A 25,877-nucleotide genomic window follows, 5' to 3' on the forward strand; every position below is an offset into this window, starting at 1 on the left:
AAAATATAATAATTTTAATATGTAAAATATGTATTATTTTTATTATGTTTTAATATATATTTATGTAGTACGTTGAATAAAAATAACTTACCATCAAACTTCCTCCTATTTAAACTTCAAAGTTAAAAGATGGATATTATTTTAAAATATTACAGAAAATGGTGAAAAATAACTGAAAGTGTTTTACAATGTATGATGTCATATAATGTAGCTTTAAACTACGCAGAAAAATGCTACAAAAGACTTCATAATAAAACAGATTCTAATATGTGAAATCATTTTTTTTAATTGTTATGCTAAGTTACTTAAATCAAAATTATTTCTAGTAACCATTTAAAAACATTTAAATTCTCTATGGTCACAGTCCTCCCTTTAATGGCTCAAAAAATAGTCATTTATATAGTCATACTTTTGTAGCAAACCATGTCTGAGTACTTTTCTGATGAGTTACTCGTTTAAAAACAGCACCATTTACATTTTCCAATTTCACTATAAAAAAAGAAATTATGACTGGCTACATCATCCTTTTCACTGTTTAACCATAATTTTGAAGTACTGGATTCATGTTTAAATATTTTATTTATAATGGCATTGCAATTCTTATAAATTATAAATTTAATAATAGAATGAAATCTCCTTATTCACGCTTCCTGTATTCGCGCTGCAATATTTTACGATGTCTTTTCTATACTCGCTAAAATTTTCCATATTTGCATATGTTACATTATGTAGTGACATTAAAAAATAAAAATATTGAATGATTTAATGGTGCAGGTAGAGTATGAACATGAAGAGGCAGAAGATACGATCCCTGGAAAACAGTGAAATGTCAAACTGCTTACCGAAGGCATTAAACTACCCTGTGATCTTATTCAGTTTTTTATAGATGCTGATCTATCTTTGAACAGAAGTGTAATCTTTATGCACAAAATTGAAGATGCCATGCAAGAATACACAGAACTTCACATGGATTTAAAAAAAAGAGTGTGATAATGAAAAATTACAAATTTTTATAAATGCAATTCAAAATACTATTGGTTAATTTTGTAAATTTCCTTTACAGAAATTTGTTTTAGTATACGTAATACTGTTTTCTTGAGTTTTTAAGGCGATTACAGAGTATGAATTGAACATCTAATATTGTTTTCTAATAAAGTAGTGAGTTTTTAAAACAAACAGTTCGGTAAGTGCTTATGAGTAAATTAGGAAATATACTGTACTTTGTTAAATGTTTTTTGTGCAGTGTACCTATATACTGTAGTAAAAAAGTGTTATATAATTAATGTTGTCATCTGTATTTCATCAATAACATTGCCCTAAATAAGTATGCATGATTTTTTTTCATTTTACACAGAACCTAACCATTCTTCCTTAAACGAGTATTAGTTCCGTTCTATAATCGTGGCATTTTTACAGTCTCTAACCCCCGCAAATAAGGAGATATTACTGTATAAATAATTAATTAAAATTATATGTACAAGAGGTTATCTCTAAAGAAAGAACGTTTCATTGTAAAAAAAATTTATTCTGAAAACTTTAAAAATATTTTTTATTTCTCTTAAACTACAAACTTTATACAACTTCTGTATATACACATGAATTACTGACATTTATCAAAGCAATACACCAGCTTTAATATACCCTCATCGTATTCTTCTGCCACCAGTCCAATTAGCCTCTGATTAACAGGATTTTTAAGTTCATTGTTTCCTGCGAATTACTTACCACTCAAAAATTCTTTCAATTTCCCAAACAAATGGTAATCAGAAGGAGCTAAGTCCAGACTGTATGGTGGGTGATTGTAAATTTCCCATCCAAATGTTTTCAGTAAATCATGTGTCGGACCCACAACATGTGGATATGCATTATCGTGCAGTGGGACAACACTGTCGGTCAGCCGCCTATGTCGTTGATTTTGAATGGCACATCATAACTTAAGTAGAGTTTTGCAGTAGGCTTCTTGATTTATAGTTGTTCCACGTGGCATGAAATCAATCAGCAGTATGCCAAACCGATCCCTAAAGACAGTGGCCATCAGTTTCTATCCAAATGGCTGTGGCTTGACCTTTGTTGGTTTGGTTAGTGATTGAAAATGACTGCTGTTTTCTCTCTGGCATGTAATACGAAACCCACATTTCATCACCGGTAACAATTAAATTAAGAAACTCATCACCTTTTACTGTGTAGCGCATCAAAAATTTCAAAGCAGATCCCATTTGGATTTTTTTGTGGCATTCCGTTAATGTACAGCACCCAATGTGCACAAACCTTTCTGAAGCCTAAACAGTCATGAACAATGCAACAAATAATAGCGATAATCTTTTCCGATTTCATCATTGATGTGTTTCAACAAGTTCTTGATGATTATTGAGGGCCTCCCCGAACGTTCTTCATCATGGATATTAATTCTGTTATTTCTAAACCTTCCACACCATTTTTGACTTTTTTTCATTCATTACATTATCACCATATGCAGCAACCAACTGCCTACAAATTTCAGCTGGTTTAACATTTTGATGGTTTAAAAAATGTAAGACTCCATGTATTTCACAGTGGGTGGCAACATCGATTTTCCTATTCATTTTATAACGTAATAACTCACATGCAATCAAAGATACTGCAACGTGACAATACAGTGTGTATTTTACTAGCATGGCCATGAACGACACAGGTTTACCAACCTTAAGGAGAGAAATTTCCAAGTGGTCTTTACTTTAGAGATATCCCTCATATGTAATTTTTTGTTTTCATAATACTATTATTTAGCCAAACTGGAGATAATTTGTTTATTTTTATTGTTTAATGTTTAATTTTTAGTGAGTTCACTGTCTCCTTGTTATCAACATGATTGTTGATGATCAGTTTGACAGAACGTCACAGAAAGGTTCTCGCAAGAAACCTAATGACGTGAAAAGGTCAACAAGAAACAGAAGATCGAAATGTCATGAACATGTCATTAAGTGAATTAATGCAATCTTTCCAAGAACTTCAGTCTGGCAGCTATGGCAACTAGAAAACACATGCTAGATCTTCTAGAAAAAATTGAAGAAGGAAAACTTAGCCAGCTTACCAAATTTAGCAAAGGAAAATTGACAACTTAAAAAAAAGTAGTCAGCAAATTTATGTGCTTCAAGTGAAAAGATGAAGAAAGAGTAACTGAATTAGAAGGAATAATGTTATATTCAAAGGGATAAAGATTACGACCCAGGGAGCTAACTCTGTATCAAAATTGAAATAATTTTGAGCTCAAATTCTAGGTATTGCTGATAACACCAAAGTAAAATGGGCACATCCTTTATGGAATAGTAATGACACAGCAATTGCCCATATACTGAAGGACAAGTATATAAATACAATTTTTTGAAGCATAAAAAAATTTGGGAAATATTAAATCTATTGTGCATCATGACTACATTGAGAGACAAAAAAAAAGTATGACAATAAATTGCTGGCATTTCTTATAACTAATGCATAAAGTTTGAATTTGAGAATCTGACTAAAGTTTGAAGAATGAATTAAGAACTGTCATATAATGCAACCCACAGAATGTAAATCTTATTTAGACTAAATTAATAGAATTGTTAATTTAAAGAAATCAGAGTACCATTAATATTATTAAAAAAAACTTAAAACTGTACATAATAATTAGCATTAAGTAATGTATGTATAGACTTACTTTTTTAAATGAAAATACCCATAATCATGTTCTGTCAACATGACAAATGTTCTAATAATGGGATTATATGTTGGAAGAATAGTTGATAAATCTCTAGTGTTGATAATATGCTCCAACATGACTAAACATAAAGTTCCAAGTAAATCTCTTGATGGCAATGTATTAGCCAAATAAACATCTGATGGAGTAGAATTAGTACCACCCACAACTATTCCACCAGACGGAGGAAGAAGTGTTAATTCTGTATCACATAGACATTGCATTACAGAAATAATACATTCTTGAGCCTGAACATGAGTAGGTAAATCAGATGGTGCACGTAATATCTGACATAATGAAACAATTACATTAGGATACTGTTCATCTTGTTTATTACTCGAAGCATTTCTTGTAGTTAAATTAATTACTGTTGCTTTAATAGAAGCATGAGTGACTAGATATGCTAAAAAGTTCAGTACTTGAACAATATGTCCAGTAGCTAGTCTATCTAAAGAAATTAATGAACTTGTTACAGAATCCAAAACAGCTCGAGTTACAGTTAAAGCAGTCGGTGCAGCTAAATCAGCTAACTGTATACATACACCTTTTAGCTGTTGTAATAACAAATGGTAACTGCTACCAGTCATGGTCGATATAAGATCATGAAGTAATGAATTTAAAGAATGAAGATGCGCAGACCATAATTTTCTACAGTTAACTGCATGAGTAATCTCTTCTTCTGGTAATGGTGTTCGAGTCTGAACAGGTAATGGTAAAGGAAGAAGTTCTGAAAGAATAGACAGACCCGAAAGAAAAGTGTATGGTGAGCTTATAATATACTTCAATACTTCTGACATCATTAGAGTCCAAAGACTTTTATTTAATGCTTCATTTTCTGTAGATGTTTCAGAACACACGGGTTGTGTGTATGCCAATAATGTTTCAATAATATCTCGACAAATTCTTTGAGCATCAGTATGAACATGAGCATTTGCAGGAATAGCATGCATTAGAGTATATGTCTGAAGTAAAACAGATATTGCAGTTAAATCTTTAAATTCTGTATTTCGACATTTAATTACATAGGTTAAAATACGACGTATCAATTGAACAGCTGGTAATAAGAATGCTGTTAGTGCTAGGCCCTGTCTTGCAACTAATTTTGCTGCATGTAATGCTGGTTGTTCATAATGTTCACAAATTTTACTTAAGCATCCAGTTAAATGAGTCAAACCTTCTAAAGAGAATAACTGAAGTATTACACATTTATATTTCAATTCTTGATATTCGAATGATTCAGGATTTGGTGGCACAAGATCTTTATCATGTGGAGGAATTCCAAGATATTTTAGAACTCTAACAGCAGTTACTAATTCACCTGGTAATGAAGTCGCATTGTCAACATTTTTTTTAAGTATTTCACACAGCTGAGAAACATCATCATATGCAAATGCAGAAGGATTTTCAACAGGTTTTAACCAAGATAAAATTTCATTTAATTCTGGTGAAGAATCCTTTTGAATTATGTCTAATAAATCACGGCTATATTTTTGTAAAAAAGGTATATAATCAGAATATTTTACAGACATTACTATTAAATCCATTATATAAGCTTTACCTGGTGATTTCTTCAGCTTTGATTCTCTTTCAATAGGTTTAGGTTTCAAAAATTTAAGCAGCACCCCCATGTTATCACCACGACTTAATACATGAACAACTGATGTTTTACCAACAGCAGTGAAAGTTAAACAAAATAAATTATGAAGAACTTCTAAAATTTCATCTTGATCAGGATCAACAAAACATTCACTTCGATCTTGTAATCTATCAATGTACATCAGTGTTTGTAATCGATAAACAAGATGTAGACCAAGTTGTGGAGAAGATCCTTGAGTATTATCTTCAGCGTCATCGCCACCCTCTGGAGAAGATCCCAGAAGAACTTTAGCTAACTGATTTATAATACTAGTGCTAGAAGCCAGAAATTTCATTCCATCTTGGGTTTGAAGAAAAGCACTAATTATCTCATGAACTGGAATTATAATATTACTGTCACAAGCAGTTCCAGGGCTTGTAAGAAGAATAACAAAAGACTCTAAGAGTTGATGGATTCTAAAATAAGAATACAATGCTAAATATGGATCAGTGGAATTTAGTGCTGCACCTATTTCAAACTGAGCAGAAACAGGTAAAAATCTCTTTGGTTGTGATAATGCGGAAGGAGCTTCCCTGTAAACCCTTACAATTTCTTCTAAACATAAAGAAATATTTTCAACAATATTATTCGCTTCATTATCCATCTGTTCAGAATTTTTCATCTTATATTCTAATTGTTTAACTGAATTGTTAAATTTTTCCAAAACCTCAAATATATGAAGTTTCTGTAATACAGATGATATGGAGAACTTTACTCTAGCCAACTGTTTCCCTTGTATCATGTCTAATAATTTTTGATACCCAGTATAATCTTCACCGTCAATTTTATTCAGAAACTTTTTAACTGAATTTTCATATCTTAGAGTCACATCAAGAGATTTTAAAATCATTAATTTAATAGATAAGGCCATATAATCTTTATGAAACAAATCTATTAACTTTTTATGAACTTTATTATCTTTAATAAGTCTATCGACTAACTGTTCACTGCACTGAGCAATTGCTTCAACAAGTCTCACACCAGCTTTAATATGTCGAACTTTATATCCAGGTTGTGGCTGACTTAATGCTGCTTCAAAATCTAAACCAATATCAACCCATGCAAGAAGTTTATCAAGAACACCTGAAAAATCAAAATTACACTGATAATTAACCTAAACAACAAACAAATTTTATAGATATATTTTTTATATATATACATTATTTTACTGATATAAAAATTATTAAGATTCATATTATTTCTTTGAACAGTTAAATTATACTTAAATTCTATTAAATAAATCACCTAGTACAGAATACTGAGATAAGATGTATGTTACCTTAATTTTCCATTAAAGTAGTTTCACGGGATCCCTCATCCTCAGTCAGGAAGACAATTGAAAACAATCAAAATGGAATTATTTCAATCATGACGGGGGATACAGGATCCTGTGAAATTACTTTCATGAAAAATTAACACACACACACACACACACACACACACACACACGTGCGCGCGCATGCGCACACAACTTTTTGTAATATATAATACATACTTTTTTTTAATTCAAATAATTCATTAAAATATTGACCACTAATATAATATTATATAAAATATAAACCACCAAAACACAGTAATTAGATCAGTTAAACTTACCATATTAATTTCCAGTAGTTGATTTTTACATGATCCCGCATCTTTAGTTGTTATTGAATTAGAAATTGAATTAAACATTTTAAAATTCATCAATTTGTCAAAATGGTTTTGTTTTAAACATTTTGAAATTTATTATGAACATATACACAAATGTCCAGTACTGTAATGATGTAAATTTCAGTGTAATTCTGACAAATGAAAACGTGAATATGTTTTAATGTAGTCATTGAATTTAATTCCAACTGAAGATACAGGTTTTCACAAAAATCAATTACTGAAAATTAATATGGAAAATTTAACTTATTATTGTGTTTTGGTTAATGATATTTCATATAAATATATATATTTAATTATTAATACAGAAATAATATTTAATGTAATATATGTAAATAAATCTAAAAGGGGAAAAAGTGAAAAAAGAGGTGATTCATCAATTTTATATTTGAATTTAAAATGCTAAATATAATATTATTCTAATTGTTCTAACCTAATACTATTATTATTATTAATAACTTCAAGTATTTGTAAACCATTTTCTGTAATTGTCATTTTTGCTTATAATGATTGTTAAAAATCAAAAAATCATGGTTTCTCCAAACTTATTACAGCTTAAAAAAATGGGAACTGAAAACTAACTAATGTAGCAAAATATTAAACTTTTAACAAGTCCAAAAAAATAGAAAAAATGAATTAGACATATTTAAGGTAGAGTAATTAAAAAAAAAAATTTTTTTTGTTCATTCTAAAAAAAAAAAGCTGATACCAGTGGTAGCTTCTTAATGATGGATGATTAGTTTAGCATATAGAAAATGCTAAGCCTGATCAACATTTGAACCAGAACTTTCTTGGTGAAAGACAGAAGCACACTATGCCATGAAGGTTGACAATTACAATTTCAATTTTTAATTCAGACATAAAATAATAGAAGACCAGATCATTGAATAGGATAATTTACTTAATGCTGCAAAATATCAATCAAATTCTCAAGTTATTACTTTGACTAAACTTGTTTTACATTTTGGGTCATGACTTCAAATCATAAAACTGACAACCATCAGTCTATAAAATCTGACTGTTTTTTTCTCTTTTTATATTAAATATTGTTATTATTTTTACATCACTAAATTGGAAAACAAGAGAAGTGCTTAAAAATAGCTAATTTAAAATTTATAACTAGACAGCCATTTTTTTACACTTCTGATTGGGTTTGCCTAAAATCATAGTTCTTACTTTCTTTTGTATGTTTTTATTTTTACTCGATATGAGTAAACACTGGTAGCAATACTTATTCTAATTTTATAAAGTATTGTTAATTTTTTAAATTATAATAATTATCATCAAAATTTCTTCTTTATCATTTTTTCATTAATTTATTGTTTATAATTAATATTTACTTTTGATACTAATTTCTTAGTATCTACAGACTGTGTAACAATCAAAATGGCCATCTTGCTTTAGATTTAAATTTTTTTTAATGATTTCTGAGCATGCTTTTTGTTTTGAAATTTATTTCAATTATCATTTGTATTATACTAATAATGAACCATTTTTATTTCTTAATAAAATGTTATATATATATATATATATATATATATATATATATATATATATATATACACCATACACACAATGATGTATGATATTCATTTTTTTGCCCTCAGCGGGCAAAAAATGGATATCATACATTTTTGTCCCATCATTTTGAAGCCCACTATGATTTCAAAGGATGAGCTGCAACTCCCTGATTACAGCCAAGTTGAGTTCGCTGAAGACCAGCTTCCGAACCCAACAGTTTTTCTCAGAGCTAACACAAAAAACGGCCCTTTTTAGGGCCACCAAAAGGTGAAAGTTTAAGAGAAACTTTCATCTATTTTGTGAGGTTACACAAGATTCCACTATTCAAAATGTGACTGATACTAAAAAAACAATTAACTCGAAAACAGATATAACTTGTAAAAAACATCCCATAAATACAGAAACACTTCACTCACAAATACAGAAAAATAATCATTACCTTTCTTATCTTGAACGTACGGCAGATTCTTATGCAAAAGATTAGTTGCAGATTCTGTAACATGAACCCAATCTTCTTTAGTAGCTGCTGAAACCATGACAGCTTCTAAATTTTCAGGCCCTTGAACTACAACATCTTCCAAGTGCGATTTATTAACTGGTAAACTTCCAGTATTGTTATTAATTAAATTTCTATTAATTCTCTTTTCTTCCCACATAACGCTTGAAATGGCAGGATCAGATAAACACTAAAATTATTTGATAAAATAAATTTTTAATGAGAATTATATTAATTCACAAATTATAAAAATATACACAGTATGTGGAATTAACTGATATTGATATCTAAAAAGAAATACTCAAATATATAAAACAACAAATGTAGACTTACGAAAACTTTTAAAATTTAGAAGCAAAATATTTTCTATCCCTGTATGAAAAATACAGGTCTATTTTTAACCCTTTTAAGACCAGCATTTTTTCACTTTACTAAAACAAAGTTTTAGGTAACTGTAAGAACGATTTTTTACTAACGGTAATAATATTTATGGTAACAATGAAAGTATATAACCACATTGGATGCCTACTGAAATAAAATCATGTTAATTCACTATACTAGTTATATATTTAAGAATTATGTATTTATGTACTTAATAATTATGTTATTTCAAATGCATAGATATAGATTATGTTGTTGAATAATTTATATGATTCATCACAATACAATTTGTAAACATAATTAGTTAGAAACATTTAAAAAAAGGATTTTTAAAATTCACTCCTGTTAAATACAGAATAAAAAACTAACAAAATAAAAATTATTAATAAATATATTACTTATACTTAGGAGTTTATTTAAATTAATATTATTCTTATTGTAAAGGGCATAGAATAAAAATATAAATTTTAAATCATCTTACATACTATAATATGCCAGAATATTTCAATGATTTTTAATACATTGTCAAAGTTTTATGTTATTTAGTTAATAATTTTAAGATTTACAGATATTTCAGTTTTAAAAGTTAATACTTAAAATTAGCAAAAAAAAATCCATAGATAGTTAATACCAATTGAAAATAAGTATCGAATTGTTTCCTTCAAACAAGACTGACTATCACAAAATTAAAAAAGTTATTAAATGCAAAAAAAATGAAAGTTGACCTTAAAAATAGGCAGGCAGTGATAAAAGTTAGGAAAATTAATAAATTTAAATAAATAAACATGTACATACAAAGTATTAAAAAAAACACCATTCATATCCATATCAACCAGATGGAAAGATTACCATATCTAAGTCTATGGATATGGAAAAAACAAGAAAATATTATTTTACAATTACAATAGATTATATTTAAGGAAATTATTATATATATATATATATATATATAAATTATGTTTAACAAATTTATATTTTAATATTTAAAATTTAAATTTCCTAGTAAAGTACTTTACACCACACAAAAAAGAGAAAAACAATATTAAAAACGTAGCTTACCAATAATGGCCTCTGTTCAAAATTATATGGATTAAATGGCTTCAAAGGATCATCAGAGTATTCATTAAAATCATAATCCATATCCTGAAACTAAATAAGATAAGAGAATAAAGTATATTTACATAGTTAATGTAGTACTTATTAAAAATTAATCACAGTAATTATAAGGTTACTGGAAAAAATGCTATACTAACATTTCTTCTAATATCACTATATTGGTAGCTCAAAATTAAAGTAATTGTGAGTTGGGTATAAGACTGCAATTGCTAAATGAATACATGTTTTCTATAGACTTCAATAATAAGCAAAAACAAGGTCATTTTTGAAGTAAGAACTGTTTTATCACAAACTCTCAACAAAAATCCTTGGTTTTAAAATGAAAATAAATATTAAACTATCTAATACCCACTGATAGGCAAACATTTTTAAGATTGGAAGATGAGCTTGAGGATCTCATTGTAGAACTCTTGAAGGGACAGTCCTTTCCTTGGATCAATCAGTGACAGTTTTGTAAGCAAAATCAATAGTGATGGATATCCAAGTGCTTTCTGTGCCTAAATTCCTTTAGTTAAAAAAAAATAAAAGTCAGATGGCACCAGACCTGGAATCTATGGAAGTGATCCAATATTGTTCTAGTGTTTTAAGCATTGTGAGGACATATTTTAGAGCGAGCCAAGCCAACACTTCTATATAGTGTAATATTTTGGAGGTTTTGCAATATATTTCTGAATTGATGGTTTCTTCTCAAAGCTGACAATCAATCAGAAGAATGATTTTCTGGTCCAAAAGAATACAGAGTGATCATAAATTATTCAGTACAGATGTTAATAAAAGAATAATAAAGCAATGTACTTACATGCATATTTCATTTCTGAACAGTATTATGAACATTTCTGAACAGTTCATGAGCATCTTTTCTGGCGCGTAAAATGTCTAAGATGATAATCAACTTCATGTCAATCATTACGAAGAATATCTGAAGCTATTTCATTAATTACACCTTTGATTCTTCTTTTAAGTTTGTCAATATTGCATTGACAACCTTCATCATGTACACCTTGTCTTTGACATACCCCCAAAGGGAAAATCAACTGGCATAACATGAGGGGATCAAAATGGCCAGGAAATTGGTCCAAGGTTGGGGAAATTGTTCATGTAGGTAGTCCCTAACATGTAAACCACAATGTGGTAGTGACTGTGCCATCTTGTTAGAAGTAAATGTTGGGTTGCCAATGTTGAATTTGTGGTACTGCATACTCATAACATGTCTAGATGACCAGTGCTAGTAATCGTTGGATCAGTGAAGAAGAGACCAATCACTTCATATGCAGTCAATGCAACCAAATGTTAATTTTCAGGCTATCACGTTACGTATGTCCAACAGCATGAGGGTTCTTGCTGCTCCAACTCTGACAATTATGACGGTTATGGTGATCAGAAAAATGGAAGGTAGCTTCGTCGGAGATTATTTTTTCTAAAAGCTCACTTTATCAAGACTGTCCATGGAAAAATTATAATGGCTGGTTTACTGTCATCTTTACTGCATGCACCAACTGAATTTTATATGCAAGAATTTTTAGGAGCTTGTGCAGAACCGTCACAATTGTTGATTGCAATATTCCCAGTACTAAACTTGCATAACATGTCATACCCAGGCTTCTCTGAAAAGTTTCAACTGCAAAGATTCTTACTTTAAAAATTCCCTTATACTGTTAAGCTAAAGTAAACTTAAAATTATAAAAAGAAATTCAAAAACTGGCAGTACCTAGTTTACTTTAAGAGTTCTTCGATAAATGATTCAAATTCACACTCCTAGACATAGTAATTATAAAATCTAGAATGATAACCTGTAAATTTTTCATGGTGGAGTCTTTTCTATCACGCAAAATAAAGAAAGAATACTTTCCTACTAATCATAGATTATAACCATATATCATCACTACTTCAAAAAAAAATAACTGTAATAAATAGCCGTATAATAGTCAAGACAAAAATCCAACAAAGAAAAATTTTAGGAGTAATACACATATTATTCAACCAACTGAAAATGAAAAAACTGATCTAAAGTTAGTTTAGATGAGTCAAGTAGTACATGCTTAAGCTAATAAAGTAAAAAGATAGGATAATTTAAAATTATTCGCTTTATCTTTTCAGGTGAAGTAGAATTAAATGATTAGAATGGAGAATTTATGAGATTTTTGAAGAAACATAAAAAAAATTATAAGTGTATTGACAAAAGAAGTACTGATTGATTATACGAACATCAAGAACAGTCTAACATTTTATACATTGAAAATGTAACACAAACCTGCTGATCACTATCATCAGCAATTTCTTCATCACTTAAGATGGGTTCAAATTGTTCAGCATCCAAACTAGGTTCATCTTGTTGTGGTGGTGAGACAGGAGGAGGTGTTGCTCCTACTTCACCTTCTCCTTCAGCTTCTGGTATTTCACCTTCAGATATTGACTCCACATCACCTGGTGAAAATGACTCGAACTGGACTGGTGAAGATGCACCTATAAACATGAAAAAAATAATTTTTTTGTAATAGTTTGTTTTTTTTTAGATATTAATTATCCCCAAAACTATATTATTACTATTTTTAAAAATCTTCAATACTCCCTCCTGTTTTGTCAAATATCATCAGAAAATTTGATTCTCATTAATATAACACCTAAAAAATTATTTAAAAGTACTTAAAAGCTCTAACTGATTTTCTTTTTATAAATTAAATGATAATATTTTACAAAAGAGTAACTACTAAAACCAAACTTCAACTTTTTAGTATTCTTTCATTATCATTTATGAAGTAAATAGAAACAATTGGCTAAAATCTGTAGGCAGATTATTGGACTAAGTAGAAGGTAAAAAAGACAAAAAAATGTATATTTATTTGAGCTTATTATATTAATTCAGATAGGTTATTTCAGTCTTCGTTAATTAACAGATCTTGAGATAATATAACTGAAAATATCATCTTTAGACTTAACAATTTACTAATGTAAATGGTAATGAATGATAAAGTTAGTGCATTACTATATAATGTGCAACACTTTAGGCAATAAACATGAACATTTTTGCTAACAATTATAGATCCTCTGTTCTAATTCTTTCTGAACATGCTCTTTAAAGAAATGAAATTACTATTACAGTATTAAAGGTTATAATTAACTTCTTGAATCTGTAGAATAATCATATTATTCAAGGAGTTGAGCATTATTTGTAGGAATGAATGATATTGTATGTGATTAAATCATACTGACATGAAAAGAACATCATTGTTCTGACAAAAGAACAAATGCAAATTGGAACAGTATGTTATACTATACAACTCTGCTATACATAACTGCTGCAGTTCTATTAACTCCTGTAAAATTACATATAAATATGTGAGGCAGTGAGCTATGTAATCAGCTTTTACCCAGTATAATTTTTTAACCCAAATCTCAAGAGATAACATTATCAAAGGATATCAATTTATTGCTTTACAAATTAACTACAGTCACATGCCAAGTGTATGTACTAATTAATTTTACGATGCAGAAAGCTGTTTTACGATGCAGAAACCAAGATATCTTGGTTACAACATACAGGTTAATCAGCTTCATGAAAAAAAATTATTCTACGAATACTCATGCAGTTTTTTTTCACAGCACCTATAGACTGATCACACAAATCACATACTAATCAAATCTGTGTTGAAGCCGTATAAAATCACTACTACTTATCAGACACTGTTCCAGTTAACAATATTGAATGAACAGCCAGGAAATACATTGCTAAAACAAATGCCACGAGCATCACTACTTGTTAAAATAGATTTTGAGGTAGCAGGCATAAGAATGAACTTTTGTAATTTGAACATAACAGTCGTTATAAACTGGAAAAGAAGAAAATGCTACAAAACTCTGCAAAATAATTTTACATAAAATTTATCACAAGATGGCCATTTTGATTCTCGAATAACAATTAACTGAAGATACTGAAGAATTAGTAAACATTTATAAAATAATTTAAAAAATAATAATAAATATTAACTGATAAATAAACAATATTTCATAAGAACACAAAATGACTATTTCTGCTTGTCACGTAGAACAAGAATAAAACATATAAATAACTATTGTTTTAGGCATTTCTAATCAAAAGTGTGTATTTAGCTGAAAAAAATCTAAATCACAGAAACTTCAACTCAGACTACCTACTTATTATGTAGGTTGGATAAAATCCTCTCCCATGAACAAAATTTAAAGGATCATAATTGTTTAATATTAAGAAAGATAAAATTTTTCAAAAGATGTTTTAATGAATTAGACATTTACAAATGATCTACCAAATAACATACATTACATACATTTTATAAATTCTCACCTCTGAAAAATAATGTTGGGAAATTATGAATAATAAAAATAATTTCGTAACGTATAAATAATTTCACAATTTAACTAAAAAAGAACAATAGTATAATTTAGTACATGAGTACTAAATTATACTATTGTTCCTAATATAAAACACTTATGAAATAGAAGTGCTACTTTTTCAGGTTACCGAGATTATTGTTGATTGACCATACTCAGAGATCTGATAATTTCAATCCAGAAAAATAAAACTCTGTAGTATTTAAAAAAAAAGAAGTTCATTTTCATTATGAATTAAAAAGAACAAAATATATGAATTACCTCTTTTTAATGACCCATGATCAGATCTATGAGGTGATAAAGAAGTTTTATCATCTTGAACAGGTGGTGGTGGTGTACGAGCACCCCCAGTTGTTAACCGTGGTTGCTGTGGAGGTGGTAAAGGAGGAGAACGAGGTCGTTTTCCAGCCCACTCCCCTTGCCAACCTCCTCTTGAAGGATGCATGGGTGGATGTCCTCCACGATAAATATCCCCTCTATGAAAGTCTCCACGACCTCTATCAAATGATGGGCTTCTGTCTCTACTCTGTTCCCTAAAAAATTAACAAACATTCAATTTCGTAACTAATTTTTTGAAACTACCAATGTAAAATTAATTTATGTAAAATAATTTTTATTAGAATTAAATACAATACAGTAATCCTCACTATTCATGTGGGTAATATTCTACAAATATGGAAACCTTACCTGTATGGAAAAAATAGGTTATGTTCTTAAATCATAAACTACTGTATTTTTGCATAAAGAAATAAAAATGGTAATATGCGACAAATGTTTGCTATAAAAAATACCTGCAGATTAAATTAATACTTTACTTACTGTAATTTTTGCACCTAATTTTACGGAAACATTGAAATTATGTTCAGTAGTAATAACTTTTAACAAATTTGTATTTTGAAAAACCAAACTGGTCTTATTTTTTACTGAAAAAAAGCTCCTAATTTGTCTGGTTTTATTTCTTTTGAGTTCTTTAAATTCTTCACAGTATGGTGCCAATGCCATATCAAGTTGACAACTAAATTTCACGGAACGTACATAAAATAATCAATTTCAGAAACTTTAGTTGCTAACTGTCTACCTAAATTAAAAATTTCATTCATTTGAAGTTAATAGGCATAACTGGAAATTTCACTGTCATCATCCTCTTCCATGTGGATAGTTAAGGGTCCATTATCAGCAATTCCAGTCCTTTGTTTAGTTTGAAGAAGTTCTTGAATTTCTTAATATTGTTCTTGAATGTCATTGAAACCTTGAATCATTCAGTTAAAATCTTATCTTGAAACCATACATAGAGGCCTCTGCCCAGCTGCCCAGATGAAGATTTGTTTATGTTTAGTCTTCATCATTCATTTTTCCTCCACTATTGCAGGCTTATTTCTAGATTAATGACGTATGACTGGAGGTAAGGTTTCTGTTTTGTTGAAGTTAATTCAATATATTACAGTACAGCGTAAAATTCAAATACTGTACTATATGTACAGTACATAATTTTTTTTTTAATTTTATTACTGACAAACTGTATTTTTCAAAAAAATATTTTTTTCAATTCTTATGACTGAAAATACAGAACCCATGAATAGTAAGGATTATTGTTCTTTTAAAAATAATACTCTTTTCTTATCTTTCATTTTCATGTCTTCTCATGTTACAGCATTTGTTACTCAATCTCTTATTTATTTTATCAAGCTACTTCGAAGTTTCACTTCAGTTGCCCGTGTTTTACATTCTGGCAGTTCACTTAAGGTTCTCAGTCATGAATTAGAGTATGGTCAGAGGAACTTAAGGAAAATTATCTGGATTTTGCCAATGCTTTGAAAAGTATCTTTTTCAGAAATCAAAACAAATTAAAAAGATTGTAAAACTGATCATTTAAACCATATAAGAAATAAAAAAAAGCAAATCCTTACTGCAATTAGAATTAAAGATATAATTAAAAAATAATATACTTAAAATAAATGGATAGTAATAAATGTAAACAAACTGAGACAAATCACAGCAGCAATATAAAGAGCTTACTAAAGAATTAGAAGAGGAAAAAAATAATTGAAGTTTAAAAGAAAACTATAATTCTGATGTAAGAATAGAACAGCCTTAAAAGATTTCAGCAATTTATCCATTGCAGCCATGCCAGAATAATGTTAATTCTGTGGGCTAGATTGAACTTCATCACAGTGATGTCTAACAAACACATCAATGGAAATGTGATGAACAGTTATATAATGGACATACTGCTGTATCACTATGATTTACTTAAAATTGGAAATGAGTTTCATTGAGAAATTGATAAGAAATCATTACATTAACCTCAATTGCCCCAAACTTAAATGATGCAGGTAAATGACAAAAAAAAGCCCTCAGTTATAAAATAGAAATTATTAATAAACTTCAAATCCATAAGATCTGAAGATCCAGTTCTTTACACAAGCATTAAACAGATTACAAATCAGTTTGTTCTCCATATTAATGTAGAATGGTTGAATGACCAGCATACTGAACAAAGAATTTAAAATGACAGATCAAAGTCTCTGGTTTCTCAGTACCACAACACGACTGAAGCTTCTACGAGTAGTCTCAGAACAGCAGAGCAGGTATGAATGTTCTTAATGCTTAAACAATGCTTATTTCATTATATAAGTTAATTCATTTCAGTAAGATTTGGCACCCTTATTTAAAGATTAAATCATAGATGAGCTGTGAAATTGAATAATTTTTTTTTCTTTTTAATTCAGAGAGCATGTGGTGAACAGCAGCTCTAATGTCTGATTAACCCCAAATTAACTTCAAACAAATCTATAATTCAGAAACACACACACAAAGGTTAACTGACAAAACAGTTTTAAAATTATGAAACAAACCTGAAATCTCTTTCTGGACGATGCCTATTGTCTCTCTCCTTATTTCTTTCCCAGTGCATTTTATCATCTCCACCTCTTCCTTCCCAAGGAAGAATTTCTCCTTCATAACCCTCTTTTGGTGCATCATAACCAGCCTCTCCATGTCCACCCTAAGATGAAACAGACATACAGAAAATTTTAGATTTCATACTAACTAACTAAACATGCAGGTTTTTCATTTAAAAATGTCTTCATACGTGTGGATCTATTTTAGAAACACACAAGAGCATATTGTTTTCACGTGATAAAAGGCGATTCCTATATTTAATTTTTAGTGCCACTATAGATGAAAAACCCTTTTCACAGGGTTAAGATGTGGTGAAAGGGATTAATATTTTCAATGCTTCTATGACTAAATTTCCATATTCACTTCAACAAGCAAGCCTATCTAAACCTTCAGATATGAATTATAGTAGTAACACAACAACATTATTCATTTCGATGAGCTGGTCCTGAATTTCAATCGGTAACTTAGCAGCTGCACTATTGTTTCCACTAAATGATATCTCTTTGAGAAATCATTTTATCTTCTGGGAAATACAACGCCAACTGAATTTTTAGCTCATACAAATGTATTTTCATGTTATCTAAACTGTGGTGAATAATAGTGTCTTCTTCATCCACATTTTTCTCAATATAATCGGAAGTGAGTGGAAATATCAAAATTGTTGCTTTGAAGGAAGGTGAATAATCCAGATATACAGTTCTCAATGAAAACATGAACTTTGTCTTTCATAAAATGTTTTTATTATGTCCTTGCAAAATTCATATTCAAGTCATTTAAATGCAAAAATACATCAGCTAAGTAACCCAACATGCAACATATACTCATAATTCTATAAAAACATATTTTGTTTATCCTGAAAAAAATATTATTAATTCATCTCGCAATTCTAATAACTGGGTTAGCACTTTCCCTTGCAATAACCATCTTACTTCCATATGGAAAAGAATAGATTTTTTCCTTTTGCCCATTTCATCGAATAGTTTAGCAAACAAAAAAAATTGTTTATGAAAATAGTTTAAATTCGATTAACAATTTTTACAGCTTTACAAAGCATTTATTTGAGATTTTTCAGAATATTTTTTGTGGCAAGAGCATGTCTGTGAAGGAAAAAGTGTGTCAATTCTGCTGGTATAAGATGATCTTTTAATTTTTTCAGAAATCCACTGTTATCGTCTTTGCACCATCGCTACATACTGCAATACATTTTGCCCAATCTATGTTACAGTTTTTAGGAGCGTCATAAAAAACATTAAAAAGATATTGTCCTGTTTGTTGCATGAAAAGGTACTGATTTGAAAATAATACATTTTCTTTGACTGATTTGTACCTATTTCATTCAATTCTAACAAAACATAAGAACAAAGTAATGTTTGTCACATCTGTTGATTCATCAAACTGAAAAATAAAAAAATTCACTTTCTGAATTACCTGATCATGAACATAGGCAGTCACGTCATCGATTTGCCTTGATATTGTGTCATTAAAAAGCAAAATTTTTTTTCAAGTGTTGAATTATTATTGAATTTTCAAGTTTCCAAGTATTAAATTAATTTTTATGACTCCATGCTTTCACTGGAGGACTTGAAAGCACAAACAATGCACTGTGAATTTCCATCCAATGAGGTAAAACCAATATTTAAATAACTGTCTATCTTGTTGTTTCCCAAATGATGTACTATCAAGTACTAGTAATAGTACTATCAAGTAATAGTATTGATGTACTATTGATGTACTAATTGATGTACTATTAATGATGTACTATTGATTGTACTATCTTGTTGTTTCCCAATTGATTCACTACATATAGTGAATCAATTAAAAATGGCTCACTTCATTTTTTCACAAATTTATCCATTTTGCATAATTAAAAAATTATCATAATTATTATTAATTATAAAAATTATCCATTTTGCTTAATTAAAAAAAAAAACAGTTACACTGTTTGACTAAAAAACCGAAACTTTAATTACTATTTTCAATGAAAGTACACTTTTAAAAACTTAAACGTACCAGATGCACACTTTGCACTTGAAACTAAACTGATGTTCTGCAATCCCTTATGCCTCTTTTATACTGCTGAGAGCACTACTTGTTCATTGAACAAGTAGTTCACTCAAACATAAGCACAGGACTACTTGCATCGTATGCATGTTCGAACATGATGCTCTCACAGTGAATAGTGGACAAGCAGAAAAATTACAAAGAGCATGTATAAGTCAAGTAGGAACCAGTAAATTGCTTATGTTCATAGATCTCACTATCAACGCAGCTAATTAGTTTTAATTAAGTTTTATTGGCAGGGGGGGGGGTTGTAAAATATTCATTATATATATTTTTAATTTTTGAAGGTCATGGAGCTAAAAAGGTTGAAAACCACTGGCCTATTGGTTGAACTTATCATCATAAAATCAGATGATTTTTGAAGTCAAAAGTTCTAATGTTTGAGTCCTTGTAAAAGTAGCTGCATTTGTATGAATTTAGATTGTGGATACAGTGTAGTTGGGTTTCAATTAACCACATATCTCAGGAGTGATCGACCTGAGTCTGTTCCAGATTACATGTTTACTGGTACATTTACATTTACAATGCCTTCAGTAATTAACTTAAAAAAGATAAAAATCATTACTATTGAATGAAAAAAATTAATTTTTTTGAGTACTATACCTGTGACCACTGTTCCTGATAAGAATAGTCTTGATGAGAATGTGGAGCTACATATTCTTCTTCGGAATAATTACTACTATAAGGATCTCTAGTAGGTTCTACCATGTAAGGATGTTCTGGAGGAGGTAAGTCTCCAACCTAAATAAAAACATAGATCATATCTTACAAAAATTATCATTATAATTTTTATAAAATCATAAATGCAACATCAAATTATTTTGTATGCAACGAATTACATTGAAATTAATATCACAGTTACAGAATAAATAATTAAGTAATATGTCTTGTTGTTACCTTATACTCCAATTCACAACTTTGTTGTGCAATATTAAAAGCATTTTTGGGATAAATTCCTATGATCAGATAAAATAAAAATTTATTTTTTTCATATTTATATATACATGAAAAAAAAATATATATATATATATATATAGTGAATATAAATTATTCAGCTCATTTTAGGGGTTAATAAAAAATGAACAAAGCAATGTAGTGTGTGTTGATTTTTTTCAAACATTTGCATAAATCCCAGTTACTGATGAATGTATAGATACCAGTTATTGATGAACTTGAATGAACTCGCCGATGTGAATAATGACAGGGACTCATCATCAATTGAGCAATGGTTACCACGCAGAAGAAAACAATATGCATACTATGGTTTCATGAAAGCGGATCAGTTATTGTTCATAAAAGTTTTTTTTTTTAGAGTACGGCCATGATCCTCCTAATAAAAACTCTGTTAAATGTTTCTGTTAGCAGTTTAAGGATACAGGAAGTGTAGTAAATAAAAAAAAAGGTGCTGATAGACCTCTCATTTCTGAGGAAGTTGTGGTTCACGTAAGAGAAACTTTTCAGAGAAGCCTGGATAACTGACTTGTCATGTGAGTTTAGTACTGGGAATATTGCAATCAACAATTATGGCGGTTCTACACAAGCACCTAAAATGTCTTACATACAAAATTCAATTGGTGCATATAATTTAAAATAAAAAACCCCACCATTACAATTTTGTCATGGACATTCTTGATAAAGTGAACAAAGACAATGTGCTTTTAGAAAAAGTAATATTTTCTGACAAAGCTACCTCCCATGTTTCTGGTCACATTAACCATCATAATTGTCAGTTTTGGGATAGAAAAAACCTCATGCCGTTTGACAAACATAAGCTGATAGCCTGAACATTAACATTTGGTGTGTGTGCGTTGACTACTTTCAAGTGATCGAACATTCTTCTTCTTTGCCAAGTCAACATTTACTAGCACTAGTTATCTAGATATATTACAAGGTATCCAGTACCACAAATTGAAAATCAGCAACCCAATCTTCACTTCCAACAAGGTGACGCATTACTACACTGAGGTTTTCATTTAGAAAATACTTTCATGAACAATTTCCTAAACATTGTATTTGCCATAATGGAACAATTCGCTGGCCACCTCGATCCCCTGACATTATGCCACTCAATTTCTTTCTTTGGGAGTTTGTAAAGATAAGATCTACACAACAATGATTGTCAACATCAATGAATTAAAAAAAAAAGAATCAAAGGTGTAATTAATAAAAAAACTAGATATTCTTTGCAATGTATGGTGTGAAATTGAATATAGTCTAGATATTTTACACGCCACAAAAAGTCCTCATGTGGAACTTGTTTGAAATTAATAAGTGTTGTTTTACTGTTTGAAATGGCCTGTTCAACAATAAAATACGCATGTAGGTACATTTTTTTATTTAACACCTAAAAGGCACTGAATAATTTATTATCACTTGTATATAGATGCCCATTATCACAGTTTGGCCCTCATTCAGTTTCAGAATGATCTTAGACTATACATTATAAAATAATACACATGATAATGCAACCATCAATGTAGGTTCTATTTTGGATATTAATTGGTAATTATATTCCTTTCTATTTATAAATTTTTAAATACCTGCTTACATGACATTGAATTAAGAATTCCTTTTTTATCTAATGAACTTCTAATAAAATGCAATGGAAACCAACTCCTCATATGTATCACACAAGAAAAGAATGAAGTTGCAGATGAAATAACTTAACATTCATACATACTGCAACTTGAAGACCATAAAATGTGAATTGGATTTCAGAATGTACACTACTACACTGTAGAATTAGATTTTTTAAATTATAATTTGAATAAAATTAAAAAAATTATTACAAGAAATTTACAATTTTTTCCCAGCGACTGAATTATTAAATAAATCACTATTATTAACTCTGTTAAGGAAATGTTAAATTTGACAGATTTGTGTTCTGTCAGTAACGAGTATTCTTTTCTTTTTTTTTTAATATCAACACAATGAACATGGTATATATAAATTATTTATGTATTTTCTATCACTTAAGACAAAATTAAATGAAAGGAATTAATAAAAGTAAAATAAAAAATATTAGCTGAACTGAGGCAAAAGACCAGACCAAATGTAAGAGATACAAACCAACGAGTAAATATGTATTTATTTTTTTTTTAGTGTGGAAGTTTGAATATTCTTAACCATATCATAAAAATAAACAAAAACCAAATCATTTGAACAAATCTTAATGAAATATGAATTCTATGTGTGCCTCTGTAATAAGTGAATTCCTAGACACAAATACATACACAAATCGGATGAATTTAGTCCCTTCAAATATATAGTTTAGATGAAGAAAACTGACCTGAGCATGTTGCTGAACCCACTCTGCAGTTGCAGCATTTGCGGTTGGTCCAACTGAATCTGGAGGTGCTCGTGGCCCAGGAGGCGGAACTTCTTGAACAACTGCTTTTGTCAAATATCCATAAACAGCTAATGTAATAGTGGTGTACCAGCCTCGCAATACAAGACCATCAGTCGGAATCTGATGTGAAACAAGTTTATAAAAAAATGTTTGAATTTTCCTTCAATTTACAAAGGAATTATTACCAACATTAAAATTAATTTAGACTAATGAAATCAATATATCTAAAGTTGTTTCTGGATTTTTATTTTAATATATACATTATTCAAGTACATTGTCGTTTATTCTAACCGCAATTCTAGCTATTAGTTAAGTTTTAGGTAGTGAAACCACCTAAGATAGACTTCCTTGGATAATTCAGTAACTATCAAGCTTAAATAAGTTTGTAACCATCTGGTAATAAGTTACTGCATGAATGAGGAAAATAAATCTATAATTCTGAATACAACATTTTCACTTGATAAACTCAAGATTATCAAGAAATCCTGTTCCAACAGAAAGTTCTACAGAAAGTATTATAATTAATATAAAGGGTTGGGGAGGAAAATGTGACAATTTTCTTAACATAACATGGTAATTACAGAGTTTTATTTTTATTCATGAGCTAGATGAATAAAATACATGTATACCATTTTTTTGAAAAACCAATTTTTTTAATTTAGTTTTTGTTAAAAAAATAAAAATTTTCTATTTTGGTCCACATACTGCTGAAATTGGTCGCCGAAACTTCTCATTACACTTTGCAGCATGCAACCTGGTACAGATCTGGTCATCTCATGATCTCATGTTGAAACACCGCCTTTAGTTCAGGTAGTAAACACGGAACACTTTCAGCGTACACTTTGGATTTTAAATAATCCCCCTGAAAGAAGTCACATACTGAAAAATCAGATGAATGGGAGAGCTAGGTGATATCTTCACATAGGGATTAAATGTTTTGGAAAACATTCTCCTAACACTTCCAGCCATGTGGGAAGCTGTTCCATCATTGAAACCAAAATTTGGCTTCATTTATACACCTTCTGTGAAGTTCTGCAGCACCGAAGTGAACCATTCTGCATTCACTCTGACTGTTTGGTGCCTTTGTTAAAGAAATATTGGTCGATCACCCCAAACTTCAATATGACTTTATACGTTATGTATAAAGTGGATGCTCATGAGACCCCTTTGGAGTCTTCTGACAGTTCAATTAGGAATATTCAGAGCAGAAGAATGTTCATGTGCCAAACACAGAGGGCTAGCTTCAATCGTTCTTACCTGTATTTGTATAATCTCTTCCTTCCTGGTGGTGATGCTGATGCTGTCCTGAAATTCTCTGATCATGTTATTACAAGAAAGTACAGGAACATGACAACATAGAAATAAATCTTCCTGAAATCTTCTCTGGTTAAACTTGACAAAAACATTTTTATAAAACATTTTCACCTTCTTGCAAGAGAGGTGGTGTAAATACGTTTATGAAACTTGAAGCTGTGTAATAGGGAAAAAGAAGATATATTACACTGTAGCAACATTATTAGCATTTCTTTCAACTGTTCTAATTATTTTATAGTAAGTTTCAAAAGCATTATATGTCCAGACAATTGTTTTATGGCATTGTAACCACACTGCCAAATTATTTAAAAATATTACTCTTACTAATACAAATTAAAATTTAAGTAATAATAAAATCAAACACAATATAAATAAATAATATTTCCTAAGGGAATTTTAATTTTCTTTTTAATTACATGTGAAAATAAGATATAAAAATTACCCTCTGTTCACATTCAAGATGTATATTCCCATTTTGATTATATTCTACACCTCCAAGACTTTCAAATACAGATGCACCAGGCTTGCTCAAATCATTAACAAAAAATTCTATTTCAAATTGTGAGGGATTTGTTGCCCTGAAAAAAGTATATTAAAATTTTAGTAATGTTTAATGGTAAAATTAATAATATAGTAGCTGCATCATTAATTAAATTGGAAGATACTAAGGCTGAATTAAATTCAGGTTACGAAGCCTCAGAGGCTTAGTAACCTGAATAGCTACTATATCAGGAAAAGATTCACACAAGTGACAGAATTGAGATTAAAAAAACAGCTTTAGCAAAAGTATTTTTCAAAATTGTACATAATACTTTATTCTCTGTAAAGACAAAAATTAGAAATTTGAAATATATGTCAATTAATTTTAAAATTCATTGAAGGTATGTTTCATAAATAAGAATTAAATGAGAACATACTTTGAAGCAGTTCAGTAACCAAAGGTTTTTGATATACTAATAATAAAACTAGGGAAAAAGATTTAAAACTTGTGACTATGAGACTTGTTACTTCACACCCACCTGACATCAACAATTTCACTAGATATTATTATTTTAGCAATGAAATTATATAAATAGAAAGGTCCTTTTAAAAAAATGCTATCTCCTAAAACTGACAAACATTTAACAAATCATGTTTCTTACATTTCTTTTTTTCTGCGACATTCTTTAATGTCTCTTTCTTTAATTCTAGTAATCTTTCTTTACCTACAATGGAAAAAATAAAAACAAAATGTTTTAAAAGGAAAAAATTAGCCACCTGACTAATTTGGCCGCATGACTAATGCAATCTACTCATCAACAATTTATACTTACATAGCGCTTTTTTTTGTTGATATTGTAAAAACACAAACACATAATTTTGTAGAAACGGA

General features: G+C 29.5%; 1 protein-coding gene across 2 annotated transcripts in view; it reads right to left on the bottom strand.

The window, feature by feature from the left end:
• Nucleotides 1-25,877, bottom strand: part of vir (VIR_N domain-containing protein) — a 64,742-nt gene that overhangs the window by 34,027 nt on the left and 4,838 nt on the right. For both annotated transcript variants that reach the window (XM_075368316.1, XM_075368315.1), the window contains exons 3-11: nucleotides 24,948-25,083; nucleotides 23,132-23,311; nucleotides 20,446-20,583; nucleotides 17,736-17,884; nucleotides 15,142-15,413; nucleotides 12,767-12,978; nucleotides 10,459-10,548; nucleotides 8,962-9,208; nucleotides 3,677-6,434 (exon numbers count right to left, since the gene is read on the bottom strand). In XM_075368316.1, the coding sequence (XP_075224431.1) occupies nucleotides 3,677-6,434; nucleotides 8,962-9,208; nucleotides 10,459-10,548; nucleotides 12,767-12,978; nucleotides 15,142-15,413; nucleotides 17,736-17,884; nucleotides 20,446-20,583; nucleotides 23,132-23,311; nucleotides 24,948-25,083 (4,182 nt within the window). The remainder of the gene's footprint in view (nucleotides 1-3,676; nucleotides 6,435-8,961; nucleotides 9,209-10,458; nucleotides 10,549-12,766; nucleotides 12,979-15,141; nucleotides 15,414-17,735; nucleotides 17,885-20,445; nucleotides 20,584-23,131; nucleotides 23,312-24,947; nucleotides 25,084-25,877) is intronic.

Source organism: Lycorma delicatula, chromosome 6, assembly GCF_047948215.1.
Source record: "Lycorma delicatula isolate Av1 chromosome 6, ASM4794821v1, whole genome shotgun sequence".
Lineage (NCBI taxonomy): Eukaryota > Metazoa > Arthropoda > Insecta > Hemiptera > Fulgoridae > Lycorma > Lycorma delicatula.